This window comes from Epinephelus lanceolatus, chromosome 11 (assembly GCF_041903045.1).
Source record: "Epinephelus lanceolatus isolate andai-2023 chromosome 11, ASM4190304v1, whole genome shotgun sequence".
In the NCBI taxonomy this organism is placed as follows: domain Eukaryota; kingdom Metazoa; phylum Chordata; class Actinopteri; order Perciformes; family Serranidae; genus Epinephelus; species Epinephelus lanceolatus.
The window spans coordinates 18,318,855-18,336,783 of record NC_135744.1 but is presented as its reverse complement, the minus strand read 5'-3'; the positions used below and the strand labels follow the sequence as shown (position 1 = coordinate 18,336,783).

The 17,929-nt window shown below is 42.4% G+C and overlaps 1 protein-coding gene across 2 annotated transcripts in view; it reads right to left on the bottom strand.

Moving 5' to 3' along the window:
• The window catches only part of spns2 (SPNS lysolipid transporter 2, sphingosine-1-phosphate), a 97,179-nt gene extending 89,136 nt beyond the window's left edge, over nt 1-8,043 (bottom strand). The window contains exon 1 of one of the 2 annotated variants that reach the window (XM_033640843.2): nt 7,486-8,043. In XM_033640843.2, coding sequence (XP_033496734.1) covers nt 7,486-7,717 — 232 coding nt within the window. In that variant the 5' untranslated portion in view covers nt 7,718-8,043. The remainder of the gene's footprint in view (nt 1-7,485) is intronic. The other variant, XM_033640851.2, reaches the window with a different exon arrangement.
• Between the last annotated feature and the right edge of the window lie 9,886 nt (nt 8,044-17,929).

The window sequence follows — 17,929 nt, the reverse complement described above, 5'->3', positions numbered from 1 at the left end:
TACACCTTGCAGCACTAGTCACTGCTGCAGCTCCAACTGCTGACCATGTTGGTGAACAGGCCAAATCAACAGACCAAACTACAATAACTAACCTCCTGTTGTTTCCTCTGGCATCCACCTGTCCCTCTCACCTCACACAGTATCCTTAAGTCACATCTCTCTCCAGTCCACAGTTTAACAACCTCTGCTCTACTGCATGGGCAGCACAGTATGTAAAAATATCCTCTCTAGAATGCAACATATGTAATGGACTCATAGCTGTGATGAGTGATGTCGGATGCAAGGTTGGGGCGATGCCAAAATAACAGCTGTACGGAGAAAAAGAGTCAAAGAGTCACAACAAAGTGACCATCAGCAGAGCCGTGAAGCGACGCGTTCATAGCCGGGGGGTCACGGGGGTGAAAGCTGCTGCGAGGGAAGTGCGTCTGCACGATGGTGAAATCTGGAGTGGCCACATGAAAGAGTCTGCGCTGGCAGAGGAAAAGGCTGCGTCTAATTCCACTGGTTACTATTACAGACGTCGGCTAAATCGGAGCCTAAAGAACACACAGACTGTTTTCTCACAGCAGTGGGAACGGCACGCCAGGATATAGACATAAAGAGATTAGTGGGATATCTGTGGGAAACCAGTCTGGAAAAGTCCACTTGGTAGGATATCGTGTAATTGTTAATGCCCCTGTGTAACATCTGTTGAATAGTGTCAATATTTTGCTGTCAACAGTGAAATGAAAGATTCTGAAAGACGCTGAAATAGATTGTCTTAAAGAAGCGGAGAAGCGATGTTCAAATTCAAAGAGACGTTTCATGCTGTACAGCCTAATTCAAAACAGCTCAACATCAGATGGAAAAAGCTCGGTAAGAAAGACGCAGCAACCCTATAAAATAAATTACTAGAGGCCCTTCCATCTTTTTAATGCCTCTGCTGTTGTTTGGGGACCTTTAATGTCAATGCTATAAAACGAGAGAGGGTGAAATAGGGAGAAGTGTGAAGGGTGAAACAACCCACAGCTAAACCCCAAAGCAGCTCGAGCGTACAGCCTCTCACACACAGTTTATTAGTGAGGAGACACTTCTTGTGTGTCTAATCCTGACATATTCCGCTGCAACACTTCATGTTACTGAGGAAGATCTGTGATGACATGTTTCTACCAGCAGCTAAAAAAAATGTCATTCTACACTCCGGGTTGTTTCGCAGTGATTCCGTTTTCTACTTCTGGATTTGCGTAGAATTTGATTTATTCCCCAATGTCCCAACAGACACCTACACAATCTTCACTTCTCTTCTTTTCCAGCCTCTGTGGAACTGAAAGTGGTGCCCTTTCTTCAATTTTGAGCACTTACACTCCAGAAAGAGTGCGTTGGGTTGTGACAGCAGACAGGAACACATGTAGAAGACGGAAGATAAGCTCAGCATTTACCCTTTGATTGCTTCATGAGGAAAGGGATGCCCCAGGCTTATGTGGACGGTGATAATGAGTAGCCACAAAGTAACTGGACACAATGCTGTCAGGAATTAATCTGCATAGCCTGTCAGACTGGAAAGATTGCTAGTGCGACAAAGAGCTTGTCTTTAAGAGGATTATTCCCACACGGTCATCTGTGTCTATATGCAAGATGCCAAAAGTTCACATGCAAGGGTTCTGAACTTGTCCACTGGGATATGACAGCCCAGACAACAGAATAAAATACTGGCGTTGTTTATTTTTGCAAAGCACTTCATTTGTACATATGTATCATATCAATGTTTTTAAGGTGATCTTATATATGAGCTGACTTTGTCATTTGGAGGTGGAGGGGATGGTGGTGGTGCCAATCTGCAGACCACTGTTCGATACCAACAAACAACAAAATCTGTTGTTTTTTAACACCGCCTTTTCAACCTCATTTTAGCCACCAAACGTGGGTGTTTTTTAGCAACCCATCGCTGTTTTCCACCAGGGATAGTGCCACAAAAAGCGGCTGTTTTTTGCCAAGTCATCACTGCATTTCCTGCCTAGATAGTGCTTAAAAAGCGGTTGTTTTATAGGAAGACATTGCTGCATTTCCAGCTGGGAAAGTGCCATGAAAATCAGTGTTTTTTAACAAGACATCTCTGCATTACTTGCCAGGATAGTGCTAAAAAAATACAAGGTTTTACTGAGACATTGCTTGGTTTCCTGATGGGATATTGGCATAAAAAGCAGTTGTTTTTTACTGAGACACCCCTGCCTTTCCAGCTGGGATGGTGCCACCCAAACTGGGTATTTAAGGCCAATACTTGATCTTTTTCTAGCCATAACCAAGTTGTTGTTGTGCTTGAATCTAATTACACCTTATCTCCAGCACTGTTAAAATGCCATATAATAACGTACAAATATGACATATCCATGGTTTGCAGAATGCACAATGCCAACATTTAGTGTGGCGATTGGGTTGGATGTGACCATGTTTTTCTAGCATTCCTGGAATGACAGCTTGACTGAGACAACTCAGTTTAAAGTGCCTGGAAGAAACGCTAATCTTCAGCTCCCCAACATTTCCGTTCACCACAGATTAGGCTGCAGTCAGTTAGTTACCACTCCCCAAATCTCCCCATTGCTGGCTGAGAAGGGGGTGGCCCTGGGTGCACACAGGGGGGTTGGCTAGATTTAACACACACACCAGGGTTTACTTACTTAACCAAGCAAATAACTTAAAGTGCTGAGTGTCTGCCTCACATATCCTCATATTCTCTGAAAAAAATGCTTAATCCCCTCTTTATGATAAGCTGTCGAGGAGCTTGGACTGTCTGCTATGGGACTACAGGGAGACCGACACTGGGATTTAAGGTTCCAAAGCCACCTTAAATTAAATTAAACATGGTGGCCCTCTAAATCTCAGAGCTCTTATGCACTCTAAAAAGCAAATGGAATATAAGTGTCTGTGGTTTAAATGGCTACTTCCAAAAGGCCAGACACAAGTGACCCAACCGGTGCATCGTAAGTCATCAGGCCTCCACTCCAATCTTGGAAGGTCTTCATCTCAATTCCCTGCAAGCTGCTTTCCTGAAATGCAGCAAGCAGTCATAGGGACACCCTGAAATGTCCCAGACGCTCCCCATTTGTCTGCATCACAGACAGTCGTAAAACAAGCACAGGCTTCTAAAGGAGCACTCCAGGTCAGGGATGACCTACCGACTAAACAGCTGAGTCTGAAGTCCAACTTACTGCACACGGTTTGTAGCTGACTGCTGTGCTGTCTCTCACACCCTCATTCTCTTCAGCACCCTTGAAACTTAATAGTAGCCTGTTCACACTTGGTTTTGGCCCATAAGTGTGCTTGACAAAAAACAGATGGCTGTCTCTTTTGCCAGTTCCACATCATAGAAACATGGAAATTGCAGAAATTTAATCTGTCTGTCGTCCTGTGATGATCCCGAGTTGAACACACCACATTACAAGAGTGAAACAGATACTCAAAATGTGTTTTAAAGGGGGTGTAAAGAGCAGTTTAAAGGTCCAGTGTGTAAGGTTTAGGGGGATTTAGTGGCATCTAGTGGTGAGGATCGCATATTGCAACCAGCTGAAACTTCTTCTGGTTAGAAATCCTTCAGTGTGAATTGCTCAGGAGGTTTTTACCATCAACCAAATTATCCGCAGAGGTCTCTTCCTCTCCAACACAAATGGACCAGGTGATTTAAACCCTTAAAATGTGAGCCAGTGTTTGCTTTGTCCATTCTGGGCAACATGGTGGTGCAACATGGTGGACTTCCTGGACAAGAGCCCGCTCCCCATGTGGATATAAACGGCTCATTCCAAGGTTACTAAAATTATTATACACTTTTTATACACTAAATAAAACATTCTATTATTATCCATTCCTGTCAATATATCCCCCATAATCCTGCACACTGAACCTTTAAGGGATGGAAAAACAGAAATGTACTCATTTGCTTGCATTACACTAAATTTCATTCCCACACACACTATTGAAATCTAAAGGACGACACAATCAATACTAAGTTTGTTTTCCACTCATTCTAGAGCCCAAACATTCTCTCCAATATACAGCATCTTAAGTCTCATGTAATGACTTTGTTTTGAAGCTGTCCCTCTTCGCATACTGCTGGCATTAAAAATTCAAGTCTTGTAAAACACATATTGGCGGTGCATCTATCAAATCCGGAACAAAACAGCCTCTCGTAAAAACGAAAAGACATTGTGGCTTCTTCCTTCTTCTGTGGTTCTCACCATCATCTTGGAGAAGTCAAGTGTTGGAAATCATAAAAAGCAGTTTGTAGGTGGTGTGTTTTTTTATGTGCATGTGTGTGGCTTCACCTCTGACACTGGGGATTAACAGAAAGATCTGAGTCTTTGCATTAGTGGGTGCAATTTTCCCATCATTGTTGTGGAGCAGAATAGCCCCGGTGTCTGGAATGGTCACCCTCTGTCTCTGTGACAATGCTTTAGTGATCCACACACACTACAGTCACGGCTGTTGGTACAAAGACCTTTTGACGTCGGAGGGGGAATGGCATCGCTTGGGCTCAGCCTGCATTCTGCGTCCACTCCCCTTCCACTGCCTTCCACTGCAGCAGCCAGCCCCTCCCCTCACCTCGCAACTCCCCTCTCTCATTCAGCCCCCTCTTGAAATGGTGGGGAGAGTCTTTTCGAATGTGTGTGTGTGTGTGTGTGCTCATGCTTGTTTAATTGACATTAAGATCTATGAGTTGGGATGCGCTTTGGGTACCTGCTGCTGAAGAAAGAGAACAAGAAAGCCGGAGAGGCTGAAAGCAAAGAGTGATTAGAGTGAAGAAGAAAAAGAGACAGAGAGCTAATGGGAGATTGAGTCCTGATGGTGCAGATGGAAGAAGGAGGTGGAAATGGAAATCAATACTTAATTTTTCTTAGAACAATGTAATAAGATCAGAAATTGCATCAGGAAAAGACAACATTTAAGCTAAATGTGTTGTTTACAGTTTTACAATAACCAAAATCCCCCATTATATCTAATTAAATAGCACATAATACAGCTCTACACACACACAGCACCCTCTGTGCTTTCAACACAGATGCACTGCTTCCACCATCTATTACTGCAACACAGCTCACACAGCAGAAGAGGACAGAATGGCTTGAGGAAAGCAGGAGGGAGAACAGCAGATCAGCTCATGCTGTATGTATTAGTTGTGTCTGATGCACATGGTCGCCGGTCCTCAATCTGCGCGAGGGTCCGACGCACATGCTGCCCATGCATAATGCAAAAGCAGCGTTTAGGTGCCACGGAGGAGAGGGGAAGGGACCCCTCTCTCTGCGCCACATGCACCGAGCACAGCCTCTCCCCACGAGGGTTCACCCAGGCTGCTGCAACCACCCTCCCCTCCCCAACCCCATCATCCTGCGCTCCCTTCCTCCTCCCTTTTCCCCCACTTTCTCCCCATCTCTCTTCCTCCTGTCACAGCACAGCAAGCCCTCGTAGGTCCGGTGAAGTTAACGGCTTTGCAGAGGATTTTCTGCTTTGCAATACGAGATAGAGACGAGATAGAGACAATAGTGGCGGGATCATGATGGAGATGATCGAGTTGTTTTTGAGCCCCTTAATGAGGGGTTTCCTCTGATCAAAGCATGAGGAGGTATGAGGACACAGGAGTACAAATTGCCACTGTAGAGGGAGACCGAAGCATCCTCGACTGGGGATGAGGCTTTTAAAGCTATCTGCTGTGACTGAGTGGTGCTTAAAGATGCTGAGATTAGATATGTCACATCAACACATTCTTGGTTGCAGGTCGAGCGGCTAAAGCCGTCCCGCCGTGATGATCATTCAGGTGCCTGAGGGTTTGTAGCTTGACTCTTAACAGACCAGACCTGAAGCCCTCAGGGTGATGAGCCATAGGCATGTGGCTATTAAGTGTACACATTGTTCTGCTTGAATATGCCACTCCTTCTTTCTACCAGGGGAGTGAAGCCCATCATTTTCCCCCTGATTTATCAATTACAGAATCTTAATAGCAGATAATTATGTTGCAAATTATGCGTGAAGACATAAAAAAACAAAATGCAAGATTTGCAAGTGGACTTTTGTTGTGTGTTGAATTAATCGGTAACTAATCTGATTTTGATTGATTGGTGTGAGCAATTTTTTAAGGGGAAAAAAGTCAAAATTCTCTGATTTCAGTGTCTTAAATGTGAATATCTTCCTGTTTCTTTGCTCCTCTATGATGATAAACTGAATATATTAGACATGTGTAGGCTTTTGGAAACACCAATCAACATCTTATAAACCAAAGTAATTGATTAATCAAGAAATAATCGTCTGTGGCAGCCCGTGTTGTGTGACTTTAAGTATGTCAGAGTATCAATAGAAACTTGCACTTTAACCAGGAAGCATCTCTTTGTACAGAGTCTCCCCGTGAACACGCTTCCCTCCATTCTCCATGCTGCAGCAATAATTTTAACTCATTCAGTGCCACAGTCAAAGGCTTGATAAGTAAATCCAGTAGGCAAGTACTGAAAAAAACAAGCTGAGGATAAAATGTCAGCTTGGTCTGGTGTAACACTTTAATGTGCACAGAATCATTAATAAGGAATCCTTAATAATTTACAAAATGATTGTGCAAAAGCAGCTTCTTGATACCTGGATAGAAACAAGGTGTGAGAGGAGACACTGGACAATTTTAATAATTTGATTCTGCCTACATTTTTCTGTCACTCTTCAAAATCTGCAATTTATCCTACTAAACTTTGCATCATCATCATCATCATCATCATCAGTTCCATAATTGCACAACAAATGCAGAATACACTCTAAGACACAAGCTTAATTCCCATGTGCACACAGTGTTCAGCTTTAATAATGATGCCCTGGATCTGGAGCTATAGTGAGAAAAATGCGGACACTTGAGGGGGATGAACACCACATGGCTTCATCACACACAGCATCACACAGCGAGCTGCCTGCCCGCACAAAATACAGCCTGTGAGATGCTGTTGGACTAAATGGCTCCCAGAAAGAGACGAAGAACTAATGACTGATTCTTCACACTGATACACTCCCTCTTCCTCTCCCTCATTTTGCAGTAGCACACACACACACACACACACACACACACACACACACACACACTGCAAAAGCATGCAGCCAGGTTCGCGGATGGAGAGTTGATCGCCTTAATTGATCGATCTGCAATTATCTGCCAGCTCCGGGTTAAAATCATTACTGTCAAGCAGTTTCCTCGAGTGATAGCGAAGACATCTATCTGATTTGACCACAACACACTCAGTCTGAACCCATGCAAACACACACCAGCCTTGTGGTTTCAGCAGATTGTCCACTGCGCTCGGGCAAGCCCCATTGTTCCGCCCGTCTCAGATGAGGTGTGCAGGCTGCTCTACACCAGCTCACAGGCAATTAGCGCAATCACTCCAGCAAAGAGAGAAATCTGTTCTGCTGTGTTTGCTGGAGCCCCTCAGACAAAATAACATTATTCTAACACAGCTCTAACAGAAAGGGAGAAGTCAGGTCTCTTACCGGCTACAGTGTATCTATCCATGTAATTGAGGACGTTCCCAAAACTGAGGATACCGGCGGCAGCAGCCGGTGAGCGGCATCTGAGCAGCGCCGCGCGGAATTTCTGCCCCGGTTTGCACGGGTGAAGGTCCGGGTTGGATTTCAGCGCTGGGCTCATGCTGCCCGAGAGCGTGCGCACCTCATCCGAACTGCTGCAGCCTTCAATCTCGCATCCATCGCTCTCCACGCACATTTTCTGGCACGAAAGATCCAGCGCAGGAAAGATAAAAAAAAAAATGAAAGAGAGAATGGAGAGGAGAATAGTTGAGCACGGAGCAGACTCAGCGATGGTCTGTGGGGTTTGAAATTATTCGCAGTGAAATTGTTGTCTCAAGTGTTGAAGCGCAGGAGTCGCTCTTCTCTGGATCATGTTTTTCTAGCAGTGTGACGGCCGGGCTTTGCGCTCCTTAGTATTTTTTTTTCTATGTACGGAGCGCTATAGTGCAGGGGGTGTGACCTGGCTGTAAAAAACTCCTCCCATGAAGCCCCGCAGCGAATGAGCCGCACCTGATACTGTGGTGCAGATGTCGGGGAATTGCAATCTGAGTGTAGTGCGGCTGGAAAAACCTCTCAGTTATTTGAGGAAGCTGACAGTGGTGGGAAATGGGTGGGTGGGTGTGACTTTATTTATCTATATATTTATTAATCTTCATCGCATTTATCAGGGAGCAACGACTGCTGACTGAGAAAACATTACTGGTGAATAGAAATAGGTCACTGAAGTATGTTGCACAGACACATTTAGAGATGAAATGAAGCTGCTGCACCGCCCCTGGGCTGCTCATATTTTTAGTAAAGGGTCCCAAATACATCTCTGGATTTATTTGCAGAGGCGTAGCACCAAATTCTGCCTGGGCCCCCTGCCCCTCCTGTCTTGATCCATATCTCTCTCACACAAGTTTTGAAATGAACTCAGTTTGCTGTCTCTTTTTTTCTTTTTTGGAACCCTCATTTCCCTTTCTCAGCTCTTGATTTGAGCACACTGCCTTACAAGAGTGAAACAGATACTCAAAATCCATTTTAAAGCGTGTGAAAAGAGCAGTTTAAAGGTCTGGTGTGTAAGATTTGGCAGATTTAGTGGCATCTAGTGGTGAGGACTGTACATTGCAACCAGCTGAAACTTCTCTCAGTTAGCATTCCTTCAGTGTTAATTATTCAGGAGGGTGTTTTTTTTACCATAAGCTGAATTATCCACAAAGGTCTCTTCCTCTCCAACACAAGTGGACCGGGGTCTCATTTATAAACACTGCGTACACACAAAAAGACGCGTACGCCGCTTCCAACGCCAAAGCTGTAATCTATAAAAACAGACTTGAAGGGAGAAACTTTGACCCATGCTTATGAACATTTTAGAGACGGGATGAGGATGCAGACGGTGAGGTGGAAGCCTGAGTGTAGAAATTGTCAAATATTTTTTCTCCCATTTTTTGCTTTTATCCGTATATGTACATACATACAGTATGGATCCTAGATATATATAATTATAAATGAGACCCCATTAACAAACAATAATAAAATGCAAACAAAACCGAACTTTTCATCCCAGGCTTTTCGAGGGCCCCCCTCCCATTGGTACGCTGGGTTATCAGTCCCAATTTTCCTCTCACTGTGGCGCCCCCATTTGTTTAATTATATTTGCTGCTTTTTTTTCTCTCCACAAATCTGAAATGTCAAAACTGAATTGATTTAGTTTAGGTCCTCACCTTGTCATACTGACAGTCATTTGTTGAAGTGAAAATAGCATGTTTCGAACTTTTTTTTATTTTAATAAAAGATAAAGTCAAGTAAATTATTTACAGAGCGATTTAAAAACAACAAATGTTGACCCAAGTGTGTTACAGAGAGATGAGATTTTGATATGATGATTACATTCAAATAAAAACACATGGGCAGAATTATAAAGATAAAAAAAAAAACATCAATAAAGATGTAGAATACATGATTCTGGATACAATCATGAAAACACACAGCATTGCACAGAGAACACATAAATAAAAACAAACAAATAGAAAGTGTGAGACCAGTTATCTCTTCATCATGACCAATTTAAAAAGACTAAAGAAAAGAAATGGGTCCTCAGATGGGTTTTAAAGATATCAGGAGGGGGAGCTCTAATAGTGAGTTGCAAACTAGAGGTCTGGAGGTGGAGTAGACAATGAGGAGTGCAGAGATTTAACCTGGTGGAAGTCCATGCAGGGCTTTAAAGACAAATAAAATAATCTCAAACTCCTCTTCTTCCCTACTTCACAGGTCAGTACAGCAGAGATATGGTCACTCTTCTCTCTCTTGCATTCTGAACCAGCTGCAGGTGAGACAAGACTGTCTGATTTGCAAGTAGATGAGATAAGAAAAACTATGTTCTCCAAATTCTCAGCAGAGCAGGAATGATTTCAATTCAGCAAGTGATCTAATCTCGTGCTGACGGCAGAGTTGATTTGTTTATAAAATTCTAAACCAGAATCAAGATAACAACAAGACTTCTTGTCTTGCACGGAGTTTACATTCAATGACAGAGGCCTGAGAGTGTTGATTGTGGTGTTTGTGTAGAGACTGATTTAATACTGGGTGTAGCTTACAACATATTCATGAACTACAGTGCAGAGCCTTTAGCATATGTGTTTGGGAAGTACTGAGCATACAACTGGATAAATGAGACTTGGATTACACTGCACGAGTTGTGTGAGAGTTTGTAAATGGATGCAAACTCTGCTGGAGTTTTGGACTCCATTACCTTGACTTGTGAAGAATGTTCACCTTTTTTGGATTCCTTCTTCACCATGGAGGCATGTAAGAAAAAGTTTTCTCCATGAAATCATGACACGTGGTGAGTAACTGATATATAAATGGTAGTTCTGTGGTTGAGGTATTCCTTTTGACTGAAAGTGAAATATTTTTCTGTTCACAGATATGTTCAGCTCCATCACCACAGAAACAGGCAGGTTTACTGGCCTCCCTGAAGAGGAGACACTTTGTTATATGGCCTACTTTAGGTGAAATTGAAGAAGAAGTGTGTCATGTTTATTGGCACATTGTATGATCATTAAAGCTCCGCTCTTGTCCTTCATTTCTGATTGATTCAAGTTTTTGTGGCAGTTTTTAAGGGCAAATGTTTCACCACTGACACAATATTTTTGGTGTCTCTGAAGTCCAACTGATTTACTAAAGATGTGTATTAAACCTTTATATTGTGGAGTGAATTATTTTGCGTGTTCATAATGTGTTCACAATGTCTTTTAACTGTACCACAATCGAGGCGAGAGGGTAAGGGAGATCGTGCCTTTGCAGTAGCTGCACCAAAACTTTAGAATAGCCTTCAACTGTCAGTCAAATGCTTCCCCTCCATTGACACTTATAAGACAAATCTTAAGGCGAACATGTTTTCAATTGCCTTTGGTTGCTGTTAGTGGTTTTAATATTTGAGTATTTTATAATCTTTTCACATATGTAATCATTCTTATTCTGTTTTATATTTGTGTACATGTTATATTGCTATATATTTGTGTGTCATTCTTTGAATTTGTACATCACTTTGGTCAGCTGCACTTGTTTTTAAATGTGCTATATAGATAAACTTGATTTGATTTGATAAGTATTAGGCTACAAATGTCCTTGCATATACAGTTTTAGGAAACAGTCAGATTGCTTTAATGAATAACCTGGTGTGGTCAGGTCTACAGGAACGTCTGTCAAGATGTGCAGCACTGAAATTTTTAAAAAGCCCACATGGTTACTGGGCTTTCCCACTACACACAATGAGCTCTGCCAGAAGTGCAACTGACCTTCAACAGTAACCGACCACTGGAGCTTTCGCGTATTGTCGGATGAACAGTCATGTTGTAAGCTTCTTCCTAGACAAGGTGACATTTGGGTCAGAGTGAGAAGTCAGTGCTCTAATTGGTCCGCTGTGCTGATGAGGGAAAAATAATACATTTACTGTGTGTACAGTGGTGTAAGTGCACTACGTGGTGATTGCATTTTCTTTGAATAACGGCCACAGGAAGAGTAGTGCCAGTTGGAATTCCAATAAACATAACAGTGAGCATGACACAACCTCTTAAAGATGTCGTAATCACACACTGTATATGTGGAAATTATAATTTGTCCGCACACATGTCACTCCATTGTTCAATAAAACAGAAAGGAGAAATGAGAGTTTCAGTGGAGAGTAACTCTGCATCTTAAACTCCCATGAAGCTGTCACATGAGGGCAGATATAATCAAATATCGTCGACATATCGTCTCAAAAGTTGGAAGCATTCTGAATAACCATTTGCAAACTCCATAATTCTAACCAAAATAATCTCACACACTAAAAACCACTGGGCCAGTAAAACACCAACACAATACTGGGTTCATTTACCCAGTACCTAAGGCAGTGGGTTGTTTTGACCCAATGTGATTGTTATTTTTTCTTCACATGACTGTTATGGTTGCAAACTTTTGTAATCAACTTTTTAAACTCACATGTCAGTGTCAGGCAGCAACCTCCAGGGCTGAAAAATGAGGCCAACATGGTGGTGCCAAAAACTTAACGGGCACTTGAGGCTAGCTCCAGAAGCCGGTCAATCCTCATAGACAGCCATGTTAAAATGTTCAACTTTACAGCAGAAATAAACATGTTTGCAGTCTGGTTTTGGTCTCTATACCTAATTTCTACTCACCTGTTTACATTTTTAAGACTTTAAGTTTTCGCATAATCAATGGCAGGCTACTTTGAGGGACAGGCCGTCTGCTGATAGTGCCCTCAGCTTCTCAGACAGATCCACCTCCCACACATTTACAGCCTCCACCTCTCACCCAAATATGGTCACTTCTGCCTCCAAAATCCAAGATGTTGATGGCCAAAATGCCAAGCTTGAGATTTCAAAACAGGGGACCACAAACCAATGGGTGACATCACTTGAGCAACATCCATTATTTTTGCAGTCTATGGTCAGTATTTTTTTTTTTTTTTTTACAGATTGTTTACTAATATGGAAATGTGGATCTGGGAAGAAAAAATGAACTTCAGACACTCATGCGTGGAGCAGGAACAAATGCATTTGAATTAAGTTTTTGTCCAAAAAACATGGCTGCTTCCATTAAAACAGCAACCAGTTTCAACCCTGAGGTCTTCGTCAAGGTGCATAAGGGTCGACAGGAGTCAAGCAACACATTTTAAAAGCTTGGTAAGGGATGTCACCCATCCTGATTACTAAGTGAATACAGGTGGGTGATAACAATGGATTACAATGGGGGGTCTTTTTGTTTTTTTCTCCTTTGCTGAACACTTGTGGAGGCGTGTCAATTTTTTTTAAATAAAGGATTTTTAACTTAATTCAAATGCATTTGTTCCTGCTCCTCACACGAGTGCCCGAAGTTCATTTTTTCTTCCCATGTGCTGACCCTTTTCTTCAAGAGCGCCTGCGTATTTTCTTGAGTCTCATATGAAAAAGACGGTCCTCCAGCACACGACTTCCTTGTTCTCCATGGAAATGTGTATCCTTTGCATGCCCATCATTTCGTACAGATAACACATCTGTGACACATTTAAGGTCAGACTTGAGCTTGTTGTATCTAACATCAGTCAAAATAAGTGAATTTTGGTTTGAATAGATAAACGCCCCAAAAAAATCCACTATCACAGGATGAAAACAATCCATTTGTACTTGGTAAATTTAACCCAGTATTGACCCAGACCAGTGATTTTTAGTATACAGTGACATGACATGTTGAAAAAATATTATACTGTGACACACTGATTCCAAAATAATTCACAGATGCGCAAACCCTTTATAATTATCTACTGACAGTTGAATAATGCCATCCTGTATGACACTAAAAAAAAGGGTTTGCAGCATCCTTGTTAATGTGCTGAGCAATAGGCCAAAAGCTGCTGGAGAATAACTACTAAGACTCGGAGCCCACAGCAAACACTGACTCCACATTGGGGAGAATGTTATTTAAGAGGATCCTACCTATCAGTACAAGTCGGGGCAAATGATTTACTGTCAGTCTGAGCCCGAGGTGCTGATCAGTCTCAATCTCCTGGTTGTCTGCTGCATTGTGCACTGCACACATTTAGGAGCTGTTTACACAAAAGACAACAGCAGTGGTTTAAACACTCCCTGGAGGAGGCTGAAAAGAGCTGATTATTGTAATTGCAGCACTAAAATTTACATGAATTATTTTTCACCAGCATAGCAGACCCATTAGAGCGCTAATTTTTCATTCTGACCCAAATGTCACCTTGTCTGGTCTTGTCTGCAAACAATGAAGTTGGTCATATTTACTTGTAAATCATTTTTCACAAAAACATCTTCATCACAACAAGCTGTTCTGGGCACAGCGGTCAAGGGAGAATGAAGCAGTGACGCTGGATGAATCCTAAGATTGGACATGTTTGTCTGTGGCATTCCTTGTGGTTACAGAATAAATCTTGGGAGAAACTCATCTGGTTCGGTTAAGAAAAGAGGAACGCAATGGAACTGACTCAGTTCTGACAATGTCAGTGGTTTCTGTACTCATCTGAGCAAACCACTGCCCTCAACTTCATAACAACCAATGGCAGAGAATAGCTCAGCAGCCAAATGAAAATGTTGGCATTGTACGCTTCTGCAAACCACAGATACATTTATACATTTCCTATCATATCAATGTTCCTAAAGTGATGTAGTTCTGATTACATGCATATGAGCTGACTTTGCCATCGGAAGTTTGAGGAGATAACGGATGGCGTGACATCTACAGCTGCCAAGCTGCAGACCACTGCTTGAGACCAGTAAAAAACAAAACAGGTGTTTTTTGGTAAGACATTGGAAGCATTTCCAGTTATTATTTTGCCACCAAAATTGGCTATTTCAAGCCCAAACATGATCTTTTCCTAACCACAATCAAGCAGATTTTCAGCTTAAACCTAACCACACGTTAACCACAGCGTTGTTGAAATGTAAAAGACATAAGGTTTCAGCATATCCACTACATACCAACAAACAAATGTTACATATCCGTGCTTTGCAGAAACTTATGATGTCAACATTTATTCTGGTGATTGGGTTGCAGCAAGCTAAGATATAGAAAGCCTTAAATGACTCCAGAGACTTTGTTCTTCTTTACAAAGTTTGGATATAAACCAGCCGAGTTTTTAACTAATTACAATAATACGGTTTAAATTCTACTGAAGAGGGTGACAGTCCCCTGTAGCATTACACATTATGTTGTCGTCTGATGTCAAATATTGCTAAGCATTCACACCTCAGTGACTTTTAAGTGGGATGACTTTTCATGAACTACAGACATCTGTGTTGATAGTGGCACCAGAGTAAGACGAGCTTGCTCTGAATGGCTGGGACAGGTCCAATCCTGCATGCAGATGAGGGTTCCTGGGCCATCTGTGTTCTGCCTGAAAGGAGCCAAAACATCTCCAGCTAATTGTTCAACTATCCCATTGTGTGCACAGAGCTACACTGACTTTGCCAAGACAGGAATCTTAAATTATCCCCAGCATGATCAGCTAGTATATATATCACAGAAAGCAGAGTTTATTGAGTGTTGTAATTCTGAACCAAGATGCACTGAAGAAATTTGAACAGAAAGGTGTGAGGCAGAGCAAGAAAAGCTGAGATGTTGTTGGTTTAGCATGAGTACAGAGTTCAGTGAATAAGTAGAAGGTGGGTGTGTTGAGGGGGCATTGCTGACAAGTGCAGTTTGATTTTGCTGAAAGCCAGAGGGGACATTGGCTCTTATTCCTGATGAACTGCAGGCTGCGAATGACTGTGTGAGTTTTATTCTGTCATATACTCCACTGCAGACACTAAAGCATACAGCCAAATGCTAATAACTTCAAAGTTAATAAGAGCAAGCTTTTTAAGGAGCAGTGTGTAAAATTTATGGGGAGTTAGTGAAATCTAGCAGTGAGGATTGCAGATTGCAACCAGCTGAAACTTTCCCCAGTAAGATCTCCCTCAGTGTTCATTTTTTGGGAGGTTTTTACCAGGTACTGAATTATCCACAGAGGTCTCTTCTTCTCTAAAACAAATGGGATAATTGCTTGAAACTGGTAAAAACACTACATATAGCAGTTTCATGTTAAAAAAATCAGTGTTTTTCTGATGCTACTTGTTGCAGGGTGGCTTTTAACTATAGGGGTGGACGTGAGAGCACGTATGGCCTTATCTGGAGCCATTGTTTGGTTTGTCTGTTCTGGGCTACTGTAAAAACATAGCAGTGCAACATAGCCATCTCCTTGGAAGAGGACCCGCTGCTTCCTATGTAGATATAAACGGTTCATTCTGAGGTAACAAAAACACATTCCTTTTTTTCCATGTGATTATACACTATCATGGCCTGTCATGTCAAACTATGATGTGCTGGGTACCCCTCTGCATCAATTTAAGATGCTCAGGGACAATGTGTCAATTTACACTCCTCATGTGCATCATCTCTTTTCAAAAAACAGCTTCTGTTTTCACAGGAAATTCACAGTTTCTGCTCGTTAAATGCATATAGTCTTTTTAAAAAAAAATATACCTAGGACATAGGTAAAAACTAGGGCACCCAGTAGCTCAGTGGGTACAGCAGGCACCCGTGTACAAAAGCACTGTCCTTGCCACAGCGGCCACAGGCTCTATTCCAGCCTTCAGCCCCCTGCTGCATGTCTTCCCCTCTCTCTCTCCCCCTCTCACACTTTGTCTGTCCTATTTAATGAATATATAAAAAGCCCCCCAAAATAATCTTTAAATTAAAAATAAAAGACAAGTAAAAACTATTGTTTTTAGGCTTACTTCCTTGGTTATAGGCAACATTGCATGTGGTTAGGTTTAGAAAAAAAACATGGCGGTTTGGCTTAAAATAAATATGTGACATGTGACATAAGTCACTAGCATAGCATGCTAAACATACTAGCACACTTCATCGTCATTAAAACAACTCTATTGACTATTGGTGTCACACTGGACAGCGGGCTCCAGTTTTAAAGTCAGGAGTTTATTTGACCCTTTCACCTCAACTCCCGGCTGCACAGTGCAGACTCTTTTTCTTTATACTGCAGCAGTTGCATGGAGTATGAAAAAATGCTGCTACCCGGGTTGTCTCATCGCTAAAGGTTGCCTCTGTGTGGTGTGTCTTTGCATTTGAGGAGTTGGGAGCGACCAGGTTGTCCATTTTTACGAATATATTCCTCTAAATCCTACACACAGGACCTTTAAACCAGTGAAAGGCTAAAAAAAATCTGGAAGGGAGGAAAATATGTAAGGCTGAGTCCTGGCATCTGTTTGGAAGAAGGCTGGGTGCTTGCCTGGCTCTGCTCAGGCATTTGGCACTGCAAGGGTATCAGAGTTGAGGTCTGAAGGAATCTGCATGCACTGAGTTGACCTGTATTGTTTTATTTAGATTGATATGCTAGAGTTCCACCAGCAAAACCTAATGCCCCTGGTGGCGTTTGCTTTGCAGAGCTAGTTTCAAAGCAATCATCCACTTGCTTCCCAATAACGTTTGATGTCTGAAAATCCCCTCTGTTTGAATCTGGAAAGTATGATGCAAACAGTGCAGCCTGGCAGGCTCGGCAGAAAATGATCAAGTGATACTGACAAGAGTTGCTTTTGTAGCGCTGCACACTGACATCCAGGATAAGAGGATGCAGGAAAAGAGAAGAGGGGCCAAACCAACCAGTGGCCTCACGCGGAGGGCTTCGGAGGGAGCCCCAGTAAACAGTTGTTCCTGTATCCCTCTCTGCAGCCCCCACCTCCCCTCCTCATTCTTTGGGATGTGTTTGATATGCTGGTCATGTCTGTGGGATCCTGTGTGTTTTTCCATCGCGCAGAATGGCTTGGTGGACCTGGACCTATCTCTCGTGTTGTTCTGCAATGTGGCCCGGAGCCACTGAGTCACTGCCCCGGCCTTCCTTCCTGTCTCAGCTAGGGCAGAGCCTCCAGTGCAGGATGGGAGATAACCTGCTAATCGCTGGGTGAAGCGCCTGCAGTACGATAAGGGCCGACTCTTTCTGCATTCTAACATGTGGCTGCTAAGAAAGTTTAAATGTCCCAGTGACACGTGTCTATCAGCTGTGTGTCTATCAGCTGGGCTTCTTGTAAACACGTCTCCACCTCTTTGAAGTTCACAAGAACATACAGTGTCTTCGGCAAGGATATTTCTCATGTTCTTACTGCAACCAAGCTAATCAAGTAATCAAGTAGTTCTTTTAAACTAATACGGTTTGATGTAGTGCTGTAGCTGACTCTTCTCAGAGCAGTAAAGGGGTTAGGAAAGATTTTAACTTGTTTAACTTGTATATGGATGACATTTCCAGTCAGTTTAATGTCAGAAAAACTGGTTGTGTTTTTTGTTGTCATTTTCTGAACACAGATGACTTGACTATTCTATCATCCATTCATTTATTCATTCTTATTTAAGTGTCATGCCTTCTTTG